This window comes from Anomaloglossus baeobatrachus, chromosome 5, assembly GCF_048569485.1.
Source record: "Anomaloglossus baeobatrachus isolate aAnoBae1 chromosome 5, aAnoBae1.hap1, whole genome shotgun sequence".
Lineage (NCBI taxonomy): Eukaryota > Metazoa > Chordata > Amphibia > Anura > Aromobatidae > Anomaloglossus > Anomaloglossus baeobatrachus.
The window spans coordinates 424537794-424556509 of record NC_134357.1 but is presented as its reverse complement, the minus strand read 5'-3'; the positions used below and the strand labels follow the sequence as shown (position 1 = coordinate 424556509).

The window sequence follows — 18716 nt, the reverse complement described above, 5'->3', positions numbered from 1 at the left end:
CAGGCCGTGGCGTCCTTGCCGGCAAACGGAGTGATTGTCCCAGTTCCCGCTCAGGAACGGTTCAGAGGTTTTTACTCAAATCTCTTCCTAGTTCCAAAAAAGGATGGCACCTTCCGGACCATCCTGGATCTCAAGCTTCTCAACAAGCCTGTCCGGGTGCGGCATTTTCGCATGGAGTCTCTGCGATCAGTCATTGCCTCTATGACCCAAGGGGAGTTCCTGGCGTCCATCGACATCAGAGATGCCTATCTACATGTGCCAATCGCAGTGTCACATCAGCGTTGGTTACGTTTTGCGATAGGAGAGGATCATTTCCAATTCGTGGCTCTCCCCTTCGGGTTAGCCACGGCCCCTCGGGTATTCACCAAGGTCATGGTGGCAGTGATTGCGGTCCTGCACCTCCAGGGGTTAGCAGTGCTTCCTTATCTGGACGACCTTCTGGTCAAGGGTACATCCAGCGCAAACTGTCAGCGGAGTGTTTCGCTCACTCTCGCCACCCTAGCTCAATTCGGGTGGATTGTCAATCTTCCCAAATCCACTCTGACTCCGACCCAGAGTCTCACGTACCTAGGGATGCAGTTCGAGACTTTGCCGGCACTTGTGAAGTTGCCCTTAGACAAACAGCTGTCACTCCGGTTGGCGGTGCGCTCTCTCCTGAGGCCCCGCCGTTATACCCTCAGGCGTCTGATGCAGGTGCTGGGTCAAATGGTGGCCTCCATGGAGGCGGTTCCCTTTGCCCAGTTCCATCTGCGTCCTTTGCAGCTGGACATTCTCCGCTGTTGGGACAAGCGGCCTTCCTCCTTACAGAGGTTAGTGGCTCTGTCGCCACGGACCAGGAGCTCTCTTCAGTGGTGGCTTCGACCCCTCTCCCTGTCCCAAGGGCGCTCCTTCCTGACTGCGTCCTGGGTGATTCTCACCACGGATGCCAGCCTATCCGGCTGGGGAGCGGTACATCTCCACCACAGAGCACAGGGCACTTGGACTCCGTCCGAGTCAGCCCTTTCAATCAATGTGCTGAAAACCAGAGCTGTGCTTCTAGCTCTCCTAGCCTTTCACCACCTGTTGGCGGGCAGGCACATTCGAGTCCAGTCAGACAACGCGACAGCGGTTGCCTACATCAATCACCAAGGCGGGACACGCAGCCGCCTGGCAATGTTGGAGGTCCAACGCATTCTTCAATGGGCGGAGGACTTCAAGTCCACCATATCCGCAGTCCACATCCCTGGCGTAGAAAACTGGGAGGCAGATTATCTCAGCCGTCAATCCGTGGACGGTGGCGAGTGGTCCCTGCACCCGGCAGTGTTTCAGTCAATCTGCCGCAAGTGGGGCACTCCGGACGTGGACCTAATGGCATCCCGTCACAACAACAAGGTTCCGGTTTACGTGGCTCGCTCCCACGATCCTCAGGCCTTCGCCGCGGACGCTCTGGTTCAAGACTGGTCCCAGTTTCGTCTGTCCTACGTGTTTCCCCCTCTAGCTCTCTTGCCCAGAGTCCTGCGCAAGATCAGAATGGAGGGCCGTCGAGTCATCCTCATTGCACCGGACTGGCCCAGGCGAGCTTGGTATCCGGACCTGCTCCAACTGTCCGTGGAGATGCCGTGGCATCTTCCGGACCGTCCAGACCTGCTCTCGCAAGGTCCGTTTTTCCGCCCGAATTCTGCGGCACTCAAATTGACGGCGTGGCTCTTGAGTCCTGGATTTTGACGGCTTCTGGTATTCCTCCTGAAGTCATCTCCACTATGACTCGGGCCCGTAAGTCTTCCTCCGTCAAGATCTATCACAGGACTTGGAAAATGTTCCTGTCCTGGTGTCGCTCTTCCGGCCATTCTCCTTGGCCATTCTCGTTGCCGACCCTTCTGTCTTTTTTACAGTCCGGTCTGCAGCTAGGACTGTCCCTCAACTCTCTCAAGGGACAAGTCTCAGCTCTATCAGTGCTGTTCCAGCGGAGTCTCGCCCGGCTGGCTCAGGTCCGCACCTTCATGCAAGGTGCGTCTCACATCATTCCGCCTTATCGGTGGCCCTTGGATCCCTGGGACCTTAACTTGGTCCTCACGGTATTGCAGAAACCCCCTTTCGAGCCCCTTAGGGAGGTTTCTTTGTATCGTCTTTCTCAAAAGGTGGCCTTTCTAGTTGCCATAACTTCTCTCAGGAGAGTCTCTGATTTGGCTGCGCTCTCCTCGGAGTCACCTTTTTTGGTTTTTCACCAAGACAAGGTAGTTCTCCGTCAGACCCCGGACTTTCTTCCTAAGGTGGTCTCTCCCTTCCACCTTAACCAGGATATTTCCTTGCCTTCCTTCTGTCCGGCCCCTGTTCATCGCTTTGAGAAAGCACTGCATACTCTAGATCTGGTGCGTGCTCTCCGGATCTATGTGTCTCGCACCGCTGCGCTTAGGCGGTGCACCTCTTTTTTTGTGCTAACCACAGGGCGGCGCAAGGGTCTCTCTGCTTCTAAGCCGACCTTGGCCCGTTGGATTAGATCGACCATTTCGGATGCCTACCAGAGTACTCAGGTGCTTCCCCCGCCGGGGATCAAAGCACACTCGACCAGAGCTGTCGGTGCCTCTTGGGCTTTTAGGCACCAGGCTACGGCTCAACAAGTCTGTCAGGCTGCCACTTGGACTAGCCTGCATACCTTTTCGAAGCACTACCAAGTGCATGCTCATGCTTCGGCAGATGCGAGCTTGGGCAGACGCATCCTTCAGGCGGCTGTCGCCCACTTGTGAAGTTAGGCTCCACCTACTTCTTAGTTTTTTCTGTTTATTCCCACCCAGGGACAGCTTTGGAACGTCCCATGGTCTGGGTCTCCCAAAGGAATGATAAAGAAAAAGAGAATTTTGTTACTTACCGTAAATTCTTTTTCTTATAGTTCCGTATTGGGAGACCCAACTCCCTCCCTGTTGCCTGTTGGCAATTTTCTTGTTCCGTGTGTTATCACCGGCTGTTGTCGTGGACAGAGTCTCCGGTTGTTCCGGTTCTTACTCGGTTCTACTTGTGGGTGGCTATTCTCCTTCAGCTTTTGCACTAAACTGGCTAGGACTGGCTACCAGGGGGTGTATAAGCTCAGAGGGAGGAGCTACACTTTTAAGTGTAGTACTTTGTGTGTCCTCCGGAGGCAGAAGCTAAACACCCATGGTCTGGGTCTCCCAATACGGAACTATGAAAAAGAATTTACGGTAAGTAACAAAATTCTCTTTATTTGTGCTTGAAGCTCTTTCAAAGACAAGTTCAGCATTAGCATTGTATGGCCCGTCCATTCCTCAGTTACTGAATTATCAGCATGTGATAGGTAAATGAGGCTGAAAGGCTATTTGAAAATCTGAAGCCTCTGTCACTCCAGCTCTATTTCCAGCCCAGTGCTGCCTCCTGCTTGACTGAAGACTCCTTTTCTTGAAGTCACAGCATAAAGGCTGTCAGTCTAGCAGGGGGTGATGAGTGGGGAAAAGAGCTGGAGTGGCAGAGGCTTCAGCTCTACAAATAGCTCTTCAGCCTCATTTGCTTAGTAATTCAATTGCCAGTTTCTCGCTAACCGAGGCAAGGACTGGCCATGTAAAGGTATTCCTGGACTTGTCTTTGAGACAGCTCCGTGCACATATTAATAGTTTTGGGTTTGAAAATAAAGCAATTTTGAATAGTTGGAAATGTTGCTGTTTTGTGCGTTTAGGTTTTTGTATACCTACATTTTTGTTTATAGACTGTTACCATGGAGACACATTAATCTGAATAAGACCTGCACCCCCAAATCATTAGGTTTTTGATATTTGTTAATAAGCAGCTGTCAGTGTCAGTGGCAGTGTGTATCCCCATGTGTGTGAGGGTTTGGAGAGGGATCAGTCAGGCAAAGGGGGTGTATGACCAAATTAAGGGATTACTCACACATGCATATTTCTGACTGTGCTGCCAAAGTATCTATTTTAGTAGTTATGAAGAAATATATTGGCATGCAATGAAAACTGATAATACCAGGGGCCGACATACCATACATTCATGCAATCTGTGTAAATGGCCATAAGGTGCCCAAAGCCTCCAAGAGACAATATTTGATGGGATTACTTTGCCCTTAGACTGCAGGTTTGGCGCTGAGCCGACCGTATTGCCATGCAAACGTCTACAAATCTGGGTAACGTCAAGATGCTGATGGACTAATATAAGTTCCTTTCATGGCTTCTTATTGTTGCAATGCTTTCTTACCTCGCCATTGCAGAAACAGTAGATGATTGCCACAAAGAATCCCTACGGAGGAAAACGAAGTGTAAGCAATGTGTAGTATATATCACATAAGCAATTCTATCCCCTGTAGAGACCTGAAACGCATAATCCTACGGTAAGTGTCTAAGAAGTAGATTTAATTTTAATAGGTCTTGTCTTGCTGGGTTTCAATTCTGGAAATGGATCATCTTTACCATACCATCCCACTGCTACAATTTGCTATAAAACTGTATTGTCTACAGCCGTACAAGGCGCAAAGTTACCTGCGAGGAGTTAAAAACCATCTCATAATGCATCTGTATTTGCCACAGGAGCCCGGTCACCTCCGTGTAAGGAATCGCCATGAAAACCACATAATGGACGCCAAAGAGTGGCATCAGGACTAATGTTGACTTGAGGAGTTTCCTGTAAAAAGAGAGATAAACCTTCTAGACTATGTTCTGGATCACAAAGGGATTGTGCACAATTGTTAAAGCGTGGTGGCTTTGTTCTAGGAACAGAACAGGGCCATCTTGTCCAGCGGTGGTGTCTGGTAAGACATTGGCACACACCAGCATAGGCTCTAACCCTACTGCATTATGCAGACGTTGTCTTCCGAATACCCACCCATATTGTTGCCGGGGGTCTAATTTTCCTGTGTTGGTTTCCCACAGTTTTGAGGCCAAGACTCTGACGATGTTTAGAAACAAGATGAAATTGACCTAGAAAGAGTGAGATTACTGTCACTTTAGATAATGGCTGTAGTCCCGTTCTGTTAGCTTACATTGGTGCGACATTTCTTATTTTCTTTATGATCACATAAATATATGTGAGCAGTATGATTGGACAGGAGTATGATATCGATATAGATCAACGAGTGTATTGTATAGGGAGGAAAAAAATCTTCAACGCACCAATGTGGCCGCCAGAATCGGCGTCTGATAAATCCACTTCATATGACCAGCGCTGAGGTCCCAACACCTAGACAGAAAGAAATACAATGAAGATGGTACCTCAATTCCCACTGAAGTAGGACCACGATGAGCACAGTACATGAATGAGCCCCTGTCCAACCCCTTCTCATTCATTACAACATGGCTTTTTCCAGGTTGGTCAGTTGTAGAGGTTGTTAACTTTTTACTTTATCCTTAAAGGGGTTTTCTGGTCAACCAAAAAAACCTGATCCCAAACTCCTGTTGCTTTTTTTTTGTTTTTGTAGCTCCCTTTCAGCCCACTGCAGACATTCTTATGGTTTGTTTATGGACTGAACCTCTTGCCAGCTCTCCCTCTGTGCCTCTAGACTACATATCCCAAAAGGCAAAGCTGTATCTGACTGATAGCTCCCTGACCCCCCCCCCAGTGACCACTCACACTACATACAACACACCATCTAGGTACTGCCGTGCAGTCTCAAGATGGATAAATCATGGCGCACAGTATAAACTTCCCAACTCTCCTTCCACTTCACCTAGTATGCGCTGTCCTGACACTGCAATCTGTAATGTTCCAGGTACCAACACTGGCATCACACAGGCTCAGTGTACTGTAAGCGAACGAATAGTCCAATAATTTATAATAATATACTCCATTCCCTCTAAGGTCTGAAATTTATAAGATTACTTGTCCTATGTGCTGCATGTAAAGTGCACATCCCCAGACACGCTAATCTTGCTGAGGGTCACAGGCCATGCCCTACAAGCAACATTGAGACCTTACTTCAGCACAGAATTAAAATCTCTCCTCTGTGCTTTGAACTGACTGTAAGGTCCCTTCACACGTCAGTGATTCTGGTACGTATGTGCTACTTTTTATACGTGCCAGAATCACGGACATACGCAGACTCATTGTAATCAATGGGTCTGCTCACACATCAGTGATTTTTCACTGACCGTGTCGCTGTGCGGCATACGCGCGTGTCCGTGTTCTCCGCATGGAGACATGTCCGTTTTTTCTGGCATCACTGATGTCCCATGGACCACACTATGTTGTGATCTATGAAACACGTACCAGAAAAACATGAACATTGAAAATAAAAAGCTTTAAAAACTCACCTTCTCCAGCGCTTATGTCCGGCCTCAGCTGCCTCTGCTTGAGAGCCGGCTGCTTATTCTCATGCATATTCATGTATGAAGCTACAGCTGACCCAGAAGTAGCTGCAGCGAGTCAGCGGTGACAGAAAACAGCAGAGTCAGAAAGTTCAGCACCACGGACAGCAGGAGCGGGGACAGGTGAGTATAAGTCAGGGGTGGGATTCAGCCGGATCTGTCCGGTTCGGGCGAACCGATTGTTAAAATAGCAGCCGGTTCCCCGAACCGGCAAGAAACAGCTCCGGCGATCCGGTTCCCTGTATTCATCTGTGTTAGTCTCTTTAAGACACTAGCACAAATGAATCCCCGTACCTCCGCGCCGCACTTTCGGGTTCAGTGGAGCCTGTCTGCTCCCTGACCCGGCGTTCAGCGACGCGCTGACGCTGCAGAGGTCACAGCAGTGTGAGGAGGTAGCTCCCCCTACTGCCGCCTCTCAGCGTCAGTGTGCAGAGACGAGCCGCGGAGGAGGATGGAAGACAGAGGAGAGGCCACCGGTGCTTGGAACAGGTAAGCGCTCAGTGAGCCGAAGATGCAGGGAGAGGGGCTGCATAAGAGGGCAGCTATATGGGGACAGGGGCCGCATAAAGATGGCAGCTATATGGGGAGAGGAGCCGCATAAAGATGGCAGCTATATGGGGAGAGGAGCCACATAAAGATGGCAGCTATATGGGGAGAGGGGCCACATAAAGATGGCAGCTATATGGGGAGAGGGGCCGCATAAAGATGGCAGCTATATGGGGACAGGGGCCGCATAAAGATGGCAGTTCTATGGGGAGAGGAGCCGCATAAAGATGGCAGCTATATGGGGAGAGGAGTCGCATAAAGATGGCAGCTATATGGGGAGAGGAGCCGCATAAAGATGGCAGCTATATGGGTAGAGGAGCCGCATAAAGATGGCAGCTATATGGGGAGAGGAGGCCGCATAGATTGGAGCTCTATGGAGAGAGGAGGCCACATAAATGGGAACTATATGGGGAGAGGAGGCCACATAGATGGGAGCTATATGGGGAGAGAAGGCCACATAGATGGGAGCTTTCTGGGAGAGGAGGCCACCTAGATGGGAGTTATATGGGGAGAAGAGGCCACATAGATGGGAGCTATATGGGAAGAGGAGGCCACATAGATGGGAGCTATATGGGGAGAGGATGCCACATAAATGGGAGCTATATGGGGAGAGGAGGCCGCATAGATGGGAGCTATATGGGGAGAGGAGGCTGCATAGATGGGAGCTATATGGGGAGAGGAGGCCACATAGATGGGAACTATATGGGGTTAGGAGGCTGCATATATGGATGGGAGCTATATGGGGAGAGGAGGCCACATAAATGGGAGCTATATGGGGAGAGGAGGCCACATAAGATGGGAGCTATATGGGGAGAGGCCACATAGATGGGAGCTATATGGGGAGAGGAGGCCACAGAAGATGGGATCTATATGGGGAGAGGAGACCACATAAGATGGGAGCTATATGAGGAGAGGAGGCCACATAAGATGGCAGCTATATGGGAAAAGGAGCACATGGGATAAGATCTGCTGGGAAAAGAAGCAATGATTGGATGGGATCTTTAGGGGGAAAGGGGCCATTATGGGATGGGATCTGCAGGGGAAAGATACCACATGGAATAAGATCTGTATCGGGAAGGTCGTCTGTTCCAATTTTAGCAGGGCTCTTTTAGTAATGATTTTTAAAAATTGTAAAAAAAAAATGTTTAATACAATATGACTGACAGTGACTGGAACAACTGGTACTGAACAGGAGAGTAAAGGTAGAGGAGGGGAAGAAGGGGAAAGAGATTTTACTTTAAATTACTTGTATTTTTTTGTTGAGGAAAGTGTGTGAAAATGAGTGTGGCTAACAAAATGGGTGTGGTTTCAGAATGGGTGTGGTTTTCAACTGAGCGGGGTTTACAGAGAACCTGTGGTTAAAAATATGAATCCCACCCCTGGTATAAGTCAATGTGCAATCACGGATACCAGAGCACGGATCATGGATTGCACATGGACAGCACACGGAGCGACATAGGCGTTTTTAACACATCATTGAAAAATGTCTGTGTTTTTCACTGATATGTGAAACAGGCCTAATAGGAATTAAGGAGTTGGAAGTGACATCCATCACCACAGATGACCGCTCAGGAGCACAGCAGACTTTTAACAGCAAGTAAATTAAATTATGATTATGTTTCTTAATATCTTATAGACTTTATAATGCTTTATGCCTGGAAAACCCTTTTAAACCCTTTGGCAGTATGGTGAAGAATATGGACTGAGAGTAACTAATGTATTTACAACTGTAATATGATATTAGGTCAATGTTATGAAGACTTATTTTGTTCAAATCAAAGTTTATTAGAATAGAAGAAGATAATCAAACAATTGCACAGCGCGCAGGCTGAGGGTATATATCCAAGCTAGCTGCTAAAAACACAACAGTTCTTTGACTACACCTGCGCCACTGGCGACCAAAAATAACAAGTACAATTCGTATGTGTTTGAAATAGGAAGAACAAGTTGAAAAAAAAGAGCTAAAGAAGAGGAGGTGGAAGAAGAATTTAGAGACAGTAAAGACAACAGAAACGTGGGAAAGTAAGATGAAAGGGGAAGGGTACAAAGAGTTCCCACCCGAGTGGACGCGCCCTCCTACATCAAAACCACATTTTCAAGGCTAACCTTATAGGTACAGAAATAAGAGAATGGAAAATTACCTACATACCTGCCCCCCCGTGAATCCATAGACCCATATCCGGTGAGTCCCTGAACATGATCCACGGGGCCCACGTAGCATCAACTTTGTCCTTGTTGCCGAGTGTCTGACCTATCAAGGTCTCCATCCTGAAGATCTCGTTGCACTCTGCTATGAATTCATCCCGTGATGGGATTCTAGTTTGCTTCCAATATCTTGGAATTAGGTTTCTGGCAGCTGTTAAAAAATGTCTTAATAAACCTTTCCTAAACCCTGAAGCAGAAACATTCCCGAGGGACAGGAGAGCTAACTCTTTTGTGGGTCGGATCTGCCTCAAGGAGAGTTTATTGAGTAACTGGAAAATGCTCTCCCAGAATGATCTCACTGGGGGACATGACCACCAGATATGAGTGAGGGTTCCCCTCTCCTTTTGGCATCTCCAGCACACATCAGAGGCTGATGGAAAGGCAGCATGGATACTCACAGGACACCTATACCACCTAGATAGGATCTTGTAGCACCTCTCCTGTGATATCACATTCAGCGAAGTTTTACAAATAAAGAGAAGGATTTTGGTCCGCTCCTCAGCCGAGAATGACCTCCCCCACTCTCTCTCCCATTTCCCAAAGTACCCAGGCAAGCCGTCCCTCGCACCTCTGCATCTGAGAAACAAGTCATACAAGGTCGAAATGGTATGGCCTGGAGGATCCTTCGCTAGGCAAAGGGCCTCAAAGGGTGTGAGTGCCCTATAGATGTCTACCCTCCTAGCCATAGACACTATAAAACTTTTCAGCTGTTCGAAGAAGAACCACATATCTTGAGATTTGGTGATATCTGAAGAGTAATTATCTAGGGGTGTAATACCTGTGTCTGAGATAAAGTCACGAATAATAGGATGGTCACTCTTCCTTTTATGGAGGAATGTTGATCTATGGAAACCCGCCTGAAAATCTGAATTACTATGGACCGGTGTCAATGGGCCTGGAATGGAGGACAAGTCAAGATATTTATTACCTCAGGACATAAAATTCCGCAATTGCTTTGTGATAAAGGGTACTGTGATAGAGCTGGAGCTGGGTGGTGCTCTGGTCCAAATAACTACCTTCGGATCAACATCAGATTGCGCGCTTTCGGCTTCCACCCATCTTTTCGTTTCACCTGAGTTAAATAGATCCAGAACGCACGTCCCTAAAGAGGCGTAGCTATACAAAAGGAGATTAGGGAGTCCAGTTCCTCCCATATCCCTTGATCTACTCAATATTTTGTGGGAAATACGTGGGCGTTTATGTGCCCAGACAAATTTGGTTATGCTAGATTTCAGACGTGAGAAAAAAGAGGCCGGCAATACTAAGGGGATGGTTTGGAAGTAATAAAGCAGCTTCGGTAACAGGTCCATTTTGATCGCATTTATCCTCCCAAACCATGAAAGCTGGAGTTTGTTCCAGTTATTGAGGTCTAATTCTAACTTCCTGGAAATGTGGCGGTGATTTGATTTAAAGAGGTCAAGGGGATCTGCCGTCAGTTTAATTCCTAGGTATGTCAATGAATCCACCTGCCATTTGAAGGGGAGAGAGGCTTTGAGCTGAGTCACCAGCATTGGAGGAAGAGATATATTCAGTATTTCGGATTTATGAGTATTTATTTTAAAATTACTCAGAGATCCGAACCTCCGCAATTCAGCCATTATGTTGGGTAGACTAATGAGTGGAGAGGTAACGTACAGGAGCAGATCATCTGCGAATAAAGCTAATTTATGGTCCTGTTTGTGAAATGTAACCCCTTTAATTGATATATTGCTCCTCAATGCCACCGCCAGATGTTCCATGGTCAGAATATATAATAATGGGGAAAGGGGGCACCCTTGTCTTGTTCCATTACATATTGTAAAGGAATCTGAGAGGGAGCCATTTATTTTGATTTGTGCTGTGGGCGAAGAGTAGAGTGCTGTAACTCTGTTCATCATGTGCTCTCCCAACCCTATGTTTTTAAGGACCTGAAACATGAAACCCCAGTGCACCCTGTCAAACGCCTTCTCTGCATCTACCGACAGGATGCACATGGGGATCCTGTGACGTCTTGCGCCGTCAATCAGGGAGATGGTCCTCAGGGTGTTGTCCCTGGCTTCTCTTCTGAGCACGAAACCCACCTGGTCTGGATTTACCAGTCTGGGAAGAAGGTCTCGTAACCTATTTGATATCATTTTAGAATAAAGCTTGATATCTAGATTTATGAGCGAGATCGGTCTATAGTTGCAGCAAAGAGATGCGTCCTTCCCTGGTTTTGGTATAACTGTGATGTGGGCCATCAACGCCTGGGGAGGGAACGCACCCCCTGCAGATATATATCTACAGACCGATAGGAACAGAGGATTTAGAAGTTCTGAAAATTGTTTATAGAAACCCGCTGAGAACCCGTCTGGACCTGGGCTTTTCCCTGACTTCACATCTGAGACTACAGCATTGACCTCCTCCAGGGAGAAGTCCTCTTCCAGCCCCAGTAAGGTATCATTTGAGATGGAAGGGAGATTATGGGATTTCAGGTAAGCTTTAACATCATCTTGAGTCCCATATGTCGCTATGTGTCCCGATTGTCCCCTAATATCATAAAGCGCCTTGTAGTATGTGCGGAAGCCTGCTAAAATGTCCTGGTTGCTATGCAAATGACCATCACTTCCTGGGTCTTTTATGAAAGGGATGTAAGTATTCATGGAGCGGGGATGGAGGGCCCTTGCAAGAAGCTTCCCACTTCTATTTCCCAGTTGATAAAAGCGGCTTTTGAGATGTTCTCTTAAGCCCCTGGATTTCTGGTCTAATACCTCTAGTAATTTATGTCTGGTTGTAGAGAGTTGTGCGTAGGTTGTAGGAGATGAGTCCCGTTTGTGTTTGCTTTCTAGTGAGGCAATCTGGTTAGATAACTGCGTTATTTCAATGGCTCTTTCTTTTTTCAGGCGGGTAACATGTGAGATCAAAATGCCCCTTAATACACATTTCAGTGATTCCCACTGGATTGCAGGAGAAGTGGTATCACATTCATGATCTCTAATAAAGTTATGAATTGACTGGGTAAGGTCCGCTTTGCATAACTGATCCTGTAATAGGTTTTCATTCAGTCGCCAGGTGAAATTTGATTTGACACGAGGCCCTAACTGAATCGATAAGTAAATGGGAGCGTGGTCTGACCATATTATATTACCTATGGTCGCTTCTACTGTCATGTCTAGGAGGGCATGAGAAATGTGGAAGGAGTCAATTCTGCTATAGACAGAATGGACCGAGGAATAGAAGCTGTAATCTTTGGTGTCCGGATGAAGAATCCTCCATATGTCCACCAATCTCAGACCATGCATGTGCTTTTTGACCCTTTGTATGACTGAGGCCGGATAGGACGACTTACCCGAGGACACATCGAGGGCCGGGTTCATTGGTAGATTAAAATCGCCTCCTAATATCACCGGAGAGGAGTCCGCAAAATCTTCCAGAATTTTCCTCCCGTCTGCACAGAATCTGTCCTGCCCCTGGTTAGGAAAGTACATGTTAGCAATAACAAAGATATTGGTTTTCCAAGAAAGCTTTAAGAAAATATATCTTCCCTTGGGGTCGATACAGGAGTCTAACACCTCTGGTATGAAGGACCTATGAAATGCCACGGAAACCCCCTTAGACTTAGCATCAGGATTCGAGCTATGGTGCCAAATCGGGTAGTAAGCCGAGGAACACTTAGGAATTGCATCTGACCTAAAGTGAGTTTCCTGAAGCATCAAGATGGCCACCCGTTGCTTATGACAGGAATATGCTATCTGTTTTCTTTTTTCAGGGACATTCAAACCTTTAACATTGAAGGAGCAAAACTTGACACTATCCATAATGCAGGTCAGCTGGAAGCATGATGTGGTATCTGGGGGCTGGTCCAGTCAGGTGAGAGGGAAGGATAGAGAAGAAAGAAAGACATAGAAAAGAAAGAGCAAGGTTTAGGTCAAAGGACCTAAAAGGTGGGTAAGGAACCCTAGTATTAAGTGGTGCAAAATTTCCATGGCAATGGATTGCCATTTGCACTAAGGGGGGTTAGAGGAAGCCAAGAACGGCAGCGAGTCCGTTCCTTACCCCCCGCCTCTAATACAATATGATATATCATTATAAAGCGCACTAACTATATGCTCCCGCTAAAACTTTATCATCTAAAGAAAAGTAAACATCATAACAGGCTATTTTTCTAGGCATTGACCCCGATCAGCATTCCCGGTAGGTAAGCAAAGTGTTCAGATCAGGGACAAGATTCTAGTAATTGTAAAAAACAAGAAAATCACATGGGTCTCCCGGGCTTATTTCTCAAAAGGCCCAAATCTTCGCCTCTAGACGGTCCAGCCCCACAGGGTCCAGTCAGTAAAGGCTAGGGGAAGACACTCCAAACCAGGTCCACCAGGTGGAGGGTCCAAGTGGATGTATAACACAAACAGTTTACTGCTTCCTCCTATGAGGTTTAAGTAGTACTTGACCCAATGTCAGAACCTCTGATAACACCTGTAAAATAACACAATGCTAGTCTGGAAAGAAGCAATATTAGGTGACAGGAGAAAGACTTTCAACAAATCACAGTAACTTGCAACGAAGCCTTTGATGCAGTTTCATGGTAAGGCCCTCCCCTGTGGCTCCAGGGATAATTGGCTATCATGCTGGAAGGGCCCATGAAGGTTATCCCCAGTAGGAAACAGGGATGCTACACAGGACCGCTACCCTGTCGGATTGCTCTTGTCAGGACCTCTTTGTCTCCCATGGCGACGGACTGGCTGCCATACTGGGGGTTCCACAGGGAGTTGGGGGCCTGAGGGCCAATCCGGCAGTGCTACCATAGGAAGCTCGAAAGTCCCCAAGAACTTAGCCAGATCTCCGAGTTTGCGAAAGATTGCTGATTTCCCATCCTTATGCGCTGTCAGCTGGAAGGGGAAACCCCATCTATATGGAATGTTTCTGTCCTGGAGGTGTTGGAGCAGGGGTTTTAATGCTCTTCGCAGCTGCAGAGTGCGTCTAGCCAGATCCGGTAATATCTGGACCTGGGACCCCTGGTAGTTGATGGATCCTGCCTGCCGCACCGCGGACATGATGGAGTCCTTTACCTTATAAAAGTGGACTCTACATATTATGTCCCTTGGACGTGAATCTGGAGGGGATTTGGGACCCAGGGCCCTATGTATGCGGTCTAACTCAATCGGCCCAGAGCTTTGTTCTCCCAGAATTTGAGCAAAGAGCTTCTGTGCCATGGCCTCCAGTTCAGGCATGCCAATACTTTCAGGGATGCCACGGATACGGACATTATTTCGCCGATTGCGGTTCTCTAAGTCCTCTTGCCCTGAAGTGAGCTCATCAATCTTTGCTGAGTGGCTAAGTAATATTTTCCTTTGTAGGGACAACTCAGCAGTGATGGCTTCCTGGGACTTCTCCACTTCCTCAACCCTGTATGTGAATTCAGATTTCAGTGCCTGCAGCTCTTTCTTATAAGTATTCTCAAGCCTGCTAGCAAATCTGTCCAAATCTTTTTTTGTAGGCAAAGCCTTGATAGATTTACTTATCTCATGTAGATTAGGCAGATCTCCCTCATTGTCCTCCTCGCTGGAGAAGTCCTGCTGTGATTTCCCCAGCTCCTGCTGTGTCTGTGTTTGACTTTCCCGGGGCTGTGAGTTTTCCATGAGGGAGGCAGACGCCATCATTGATCTAGTGTTCCTGACGGCTGCTGAGGTACTCTGGCTGAGGAAACGATCCATGCTGCTCACTGTCTCCTTTATCTCACCTCGGTGTCGGGTGACTTTCCTGGATCTGCCCATAAGCAGGGAGATGTTAATGTGCTCTAATGGAGGCTAATGGGGGAAGTTCAGGACAGAGCTCCCAGCAAGTGCAGCTCACTCGGCCATCAGCAAGCCACGCCCCCGAAGACTTATTTTTAGGCCTCATTCACACCATTGTTTTTCATCAGTATTTGTATGCCAAAACCAGGAGAGTCACCAAAACATGGAACAGGTGTCAATCTTTTAATTAGTTTTTCTCTGTAAGTTCCACTCCTGGCTTTGGCATACAAACATTGATGAGCAAATACTGAGGTGTGAATGAGGCCTAAAGATTTGTGATGCCCTGGGCAAGCCAGGGGTCACAGGTAATAACATCACCACACCCAACACCCCGGTTAGGTACACCTAAGCTAGACCAGAAATCCTTGTTGCCTTCCTTCAGGGGCTGATGTCCACACCAGGGGGTGGGCCAGGCGGTTGGCTCCACCCACCGAGGAGTTCACAGTCCTGGAGGCGGGAAAACCGGGCAGATGAGTTTTGAAGTGGGAGTTGAGTGGTAGAGGAGCAAGTGAGAGGAGTGGGAGTGAAGCTAGGAAAGTAGTAACAGAGCAGCCTGAAGTTGGTCCGGGTGTGTGCCCCGGACAGAAACAGCAAGGTTAGCAGACGGCGGTGACCGTCTGCAGGAGTGGCCTATCGAAGGTGCCGTAAGGACCGTGGACGGGTGGTGGCCCGGCGGTACCGGACCGGTACACAAGGAGAAGCCAGCACCATTGGCAGGGGCCTTTCGGATCCCGGCAAGGCTAGGAGTCGCCGTGAATTTGCCAAATCCGTCAGTGAAGGGGACCTCCGGGTCTCCAAACAACTAAGTCCCGATTGAAGGCAACCGTCCAACCATATGAGAGAGACACCGCCACCGCCAAGGCACCAGTTTCTCAGGGCCAGCGCCTGCGGGCAAAGAGGGGCTCCTCCGCCCCATATCCAAGTCGGGGAGCGGGTTACCGGTGGGAACCCATCGCTACCAACATTACACAAGGTGCAGGGAAAGAGACAGTCACCGTTAACTACCGGGGAAAAGCAACAGCAGCCGTCCGTGGGAACCGTCTTTCCAGCCGTGTGTTTTACCGAGAACTGTGTCACTGTCTCAGGCTGAGTGAGTACCACCGTGCCGTGAGGCACAGCGCTGCCCCCGCGACCCTGCACCTCACCAGGCCCCGCACCTGGCCTGCCATTTCTCCTCCTCCACCCCATCACTGGGCCCCGGGACAACCAACCCCTACCCACAAAGGGGAGAACTAACAACTCTGCTGCTCCCTGTCACCGCTCCCGGGATCCCCATACAGAGCAGCGGTGGTGTCCACACAATCACCACAACCGTGGGTGGCGTCACGGACAATAAACCCCCAAAACCAATCCCCTTTTCTCTCACGGGCGACGAGCGCCGCTCGAGTCCCCGGGATCCGGCCCATCGCTCGAGCCACCGAGCAGCGGAGGCCGCAGCGGCAGCCGGACCCGAGCAGTGGGAGAGCGCAGCGTCCCCTCCTCCGCCCGCGACAACTTGGCGTCACGAACAGGATCTTACCGCTCTGCCGTCTGGTGGAGGTGCGCCTTGTTACCGCCGGAGGTGTCCGGCCGAAAAATTTCAGAAGCCGCCATCTTTTGCGCAAAAAGTTCCCGCTCGAGCGTCTCCTCAAGTAGTGGAGGCTCGAAGGCCAAAATACCGCCCCGAGTGAGGAGGAGCCGGAAAGAGGCTAAGGGGGACGAAATGGCGGCTGGCCGCATGTGAGCGCGGCTGTGGAAGCGGGGACGCCAGGACCCTGCGGCCATTTAGTGGTTCCTGGAAGAGGCCGCTGCTAAAGATGCTGAGTCTGACCAGCAACACCGTGGTCCCCGCACCTGGCACTGCAGCGTGGGTGGAAGTCCGGACCGTCCAGCTAAGCAGCCGTCTGCAGGTCCGCATGCAGCTCCTCCTGGAGGAGTGGGAGGCCGACATGGCGGAAGTGGTGGCGGCCATACGGAGAAGCGAGGTGGAGGGAGTCTTGGAAGGGAGGGTAAGTGACCCACGCCCCTGTACCCCTAGTGGGTCGGTCATCGCGGCTGAGGGACCCGGTCCATACCCGCTCGCCCTGCTACCTCCCCCGCTACCCGTGTTGGCTGCTGCTGCCCCGCCACTAGGCCCGCTACCACCACCACCGGTAGCGGTACCCTGCCAATCCGCCCCGGCGGACCGACCTGCAGCAGAAGCTCGTGACCGCCCTGATCCGCTTCCATGGAAGAAGCCGAAGGCTGAGGCCGTCAGCAAAGATGCACCGGAGGCACGGCGGGGATGCAGCTGCCAGGAGGCAGAGCAGGCCATGTCACAGCGGGGTCCCTCATTACTGAAGGTGCCGGTCGTAGCCGACACGGAGGGACTCTGGCTGGGTCCGTCCCCCGCACACGCTGAACCGGAGCAAACAGAAAGTGCTCCCGGCTGGGAGCGGCGGCAACGGCAGCTGCGCAGGGAGATCGATGCCCGAGAGGGGTGTAGAGCGGATGTGCATGCCCGCATGAATATGGAAGAAGATGACCCGCAGCGAGCTACCATCGGGGTCCACAGCGGTGCACCATGTGAAGGTGGCACTAGAGCCCCGCGATTGAGGATGGACTGTTAAGCTGGCGGTCCTCCGCCTAAAAGTTGTCCCCATTGGGACCATCTGTATGTGTTTAAAAGTTTTTGAAGAATAAAAATGAGTGATTAACCGAAGTTCACCTGATTATCTACTACCGCTGATGAAACCAGTCGTTGCTGGCACCGTTGTCCCCGTGGGGACCGTTTAAAGTTGCGTAAGGGACTCCTTACGGACAAGCCCGTGAACTTGCAGGGCAACCACAAACTTGTGGGATGTAAATAAAAATGTTGCTGCAGCTTCCACCGTTGCCGCCTCCGGAGAGGCAGATTGGAGGGAGGGCCCGCAGTGGAGCAGGCTGGGGCCCAGCCACCACCGGAACCGGTGGCTACCCTCTGGTGGTCTAGGGGCTCCCCATGGACGTGGGTCCCCTGGAAAGGACAGATCCCGCTCGGGTAACTTGGTGCAGAACTGGGGTCAAGGGGTGCTCCCTGTTTTCTTAGGGGCAGCATCAGGGCCAGGTTACTTGGGTGGGTGAGAGCGGAATCCGTAACCGTTTAAAACCGTTTGCAACGTTTAAGAAAAGTGTCTCCCGTTGTGGGATGATGTTCTTCTACTTGTATTGTTTTCTTATCTTTTTCAGAAAAATAAAACCGGTGTTGGACGGGCAGCCCGCGGACGGTCTGCATTTTGCTAAGGGGGAATGTGACTCCCTGGGCAAGCCAGGGGTCACAGGTAATAACATCACCACACCCTACACCCCGGTTAGGTACACCTAAGCTAGACCAGAAATCCTTGTTGCCTTCCTCCAGGGGCTGATGTCCACACCAGGGGGTGGGCCAGGCGGTTGGCTCCGCCCACCGAGGAGTTCACAGTCCTGGAGGCGGGAAAACCGGGCAGATGAGTTTTGAAGTGGGAGTTGAGTGGTAGAGGAGCAAGTGAGAGGAGTGGGAGTGAAGCTAGGAAAGTAGTAACAGAGCAGCCTGAAGTTGGTCCGGGTGTGTGCCCTGGACAGAAACAGCAAGGTTAGCAGACGGCGGTGACCGTCTGCAGGAGTGGCCTATCGAAGGTGTCGTTAGGACCGTGGACGGGTGGTGGCCCGGCGGTACCGGACCGGTAAACAAGGAGAAGCCAGCACCATTGGCAGGGGCCTTTCGGATCCCGGCAAGGCTAGGAGTCGCCGTGAATTTGCCAAATCCGTCAGTGAAGGGGACCTCCGGGTCTCCAAACAACTAAGTCCCGATTGAAGGCAACCGTCCAACCGTATGAGAGAGACACCGCCACCGCCAAGGCACCAGTTTCTCAGGGCCAGCGCCTGCGGGCAAAGAGGGGCTCCTCCGGCCCATATCCAAGTCGGGGAGCGGGTTACCGGTGGGAACCCA

General features: G+C 50.0%; 1 protein-coding gene across 1 annotated transcript in view; it reads right to left on the bottom strand.

Annotated features, from left to right (window-relative positions):
- Positions 1-4155: 4155 nt before the first annotated feature.
- Positions 4156-18716, bottom strand: part of LOC142312784 (parathyroid hormone/parathyroid hormone-related peptide receptor-like) — a 59205-nt gene continuing 44644 nt past the window's right edge. The window contains exons 9-12 of the mRNA XM_075351773.1: positions 5100-5166; positions 4813-4907; positions 4470-4611; positions 4156-4230 (exon numbers count right to left, since the gene is read on the bottom strand). Of these exons, the coding sequence (XP_075207888.1) occupies positions 4156-4230; positions 4470-4611; positions 4813-4907; positions 5100-5166 (379 nt within the window). The remainder of the gene's footprint in view (positions 4231-4469; positions 4612-4812; positions 4908-5099; positions 5167-18716) is intronic.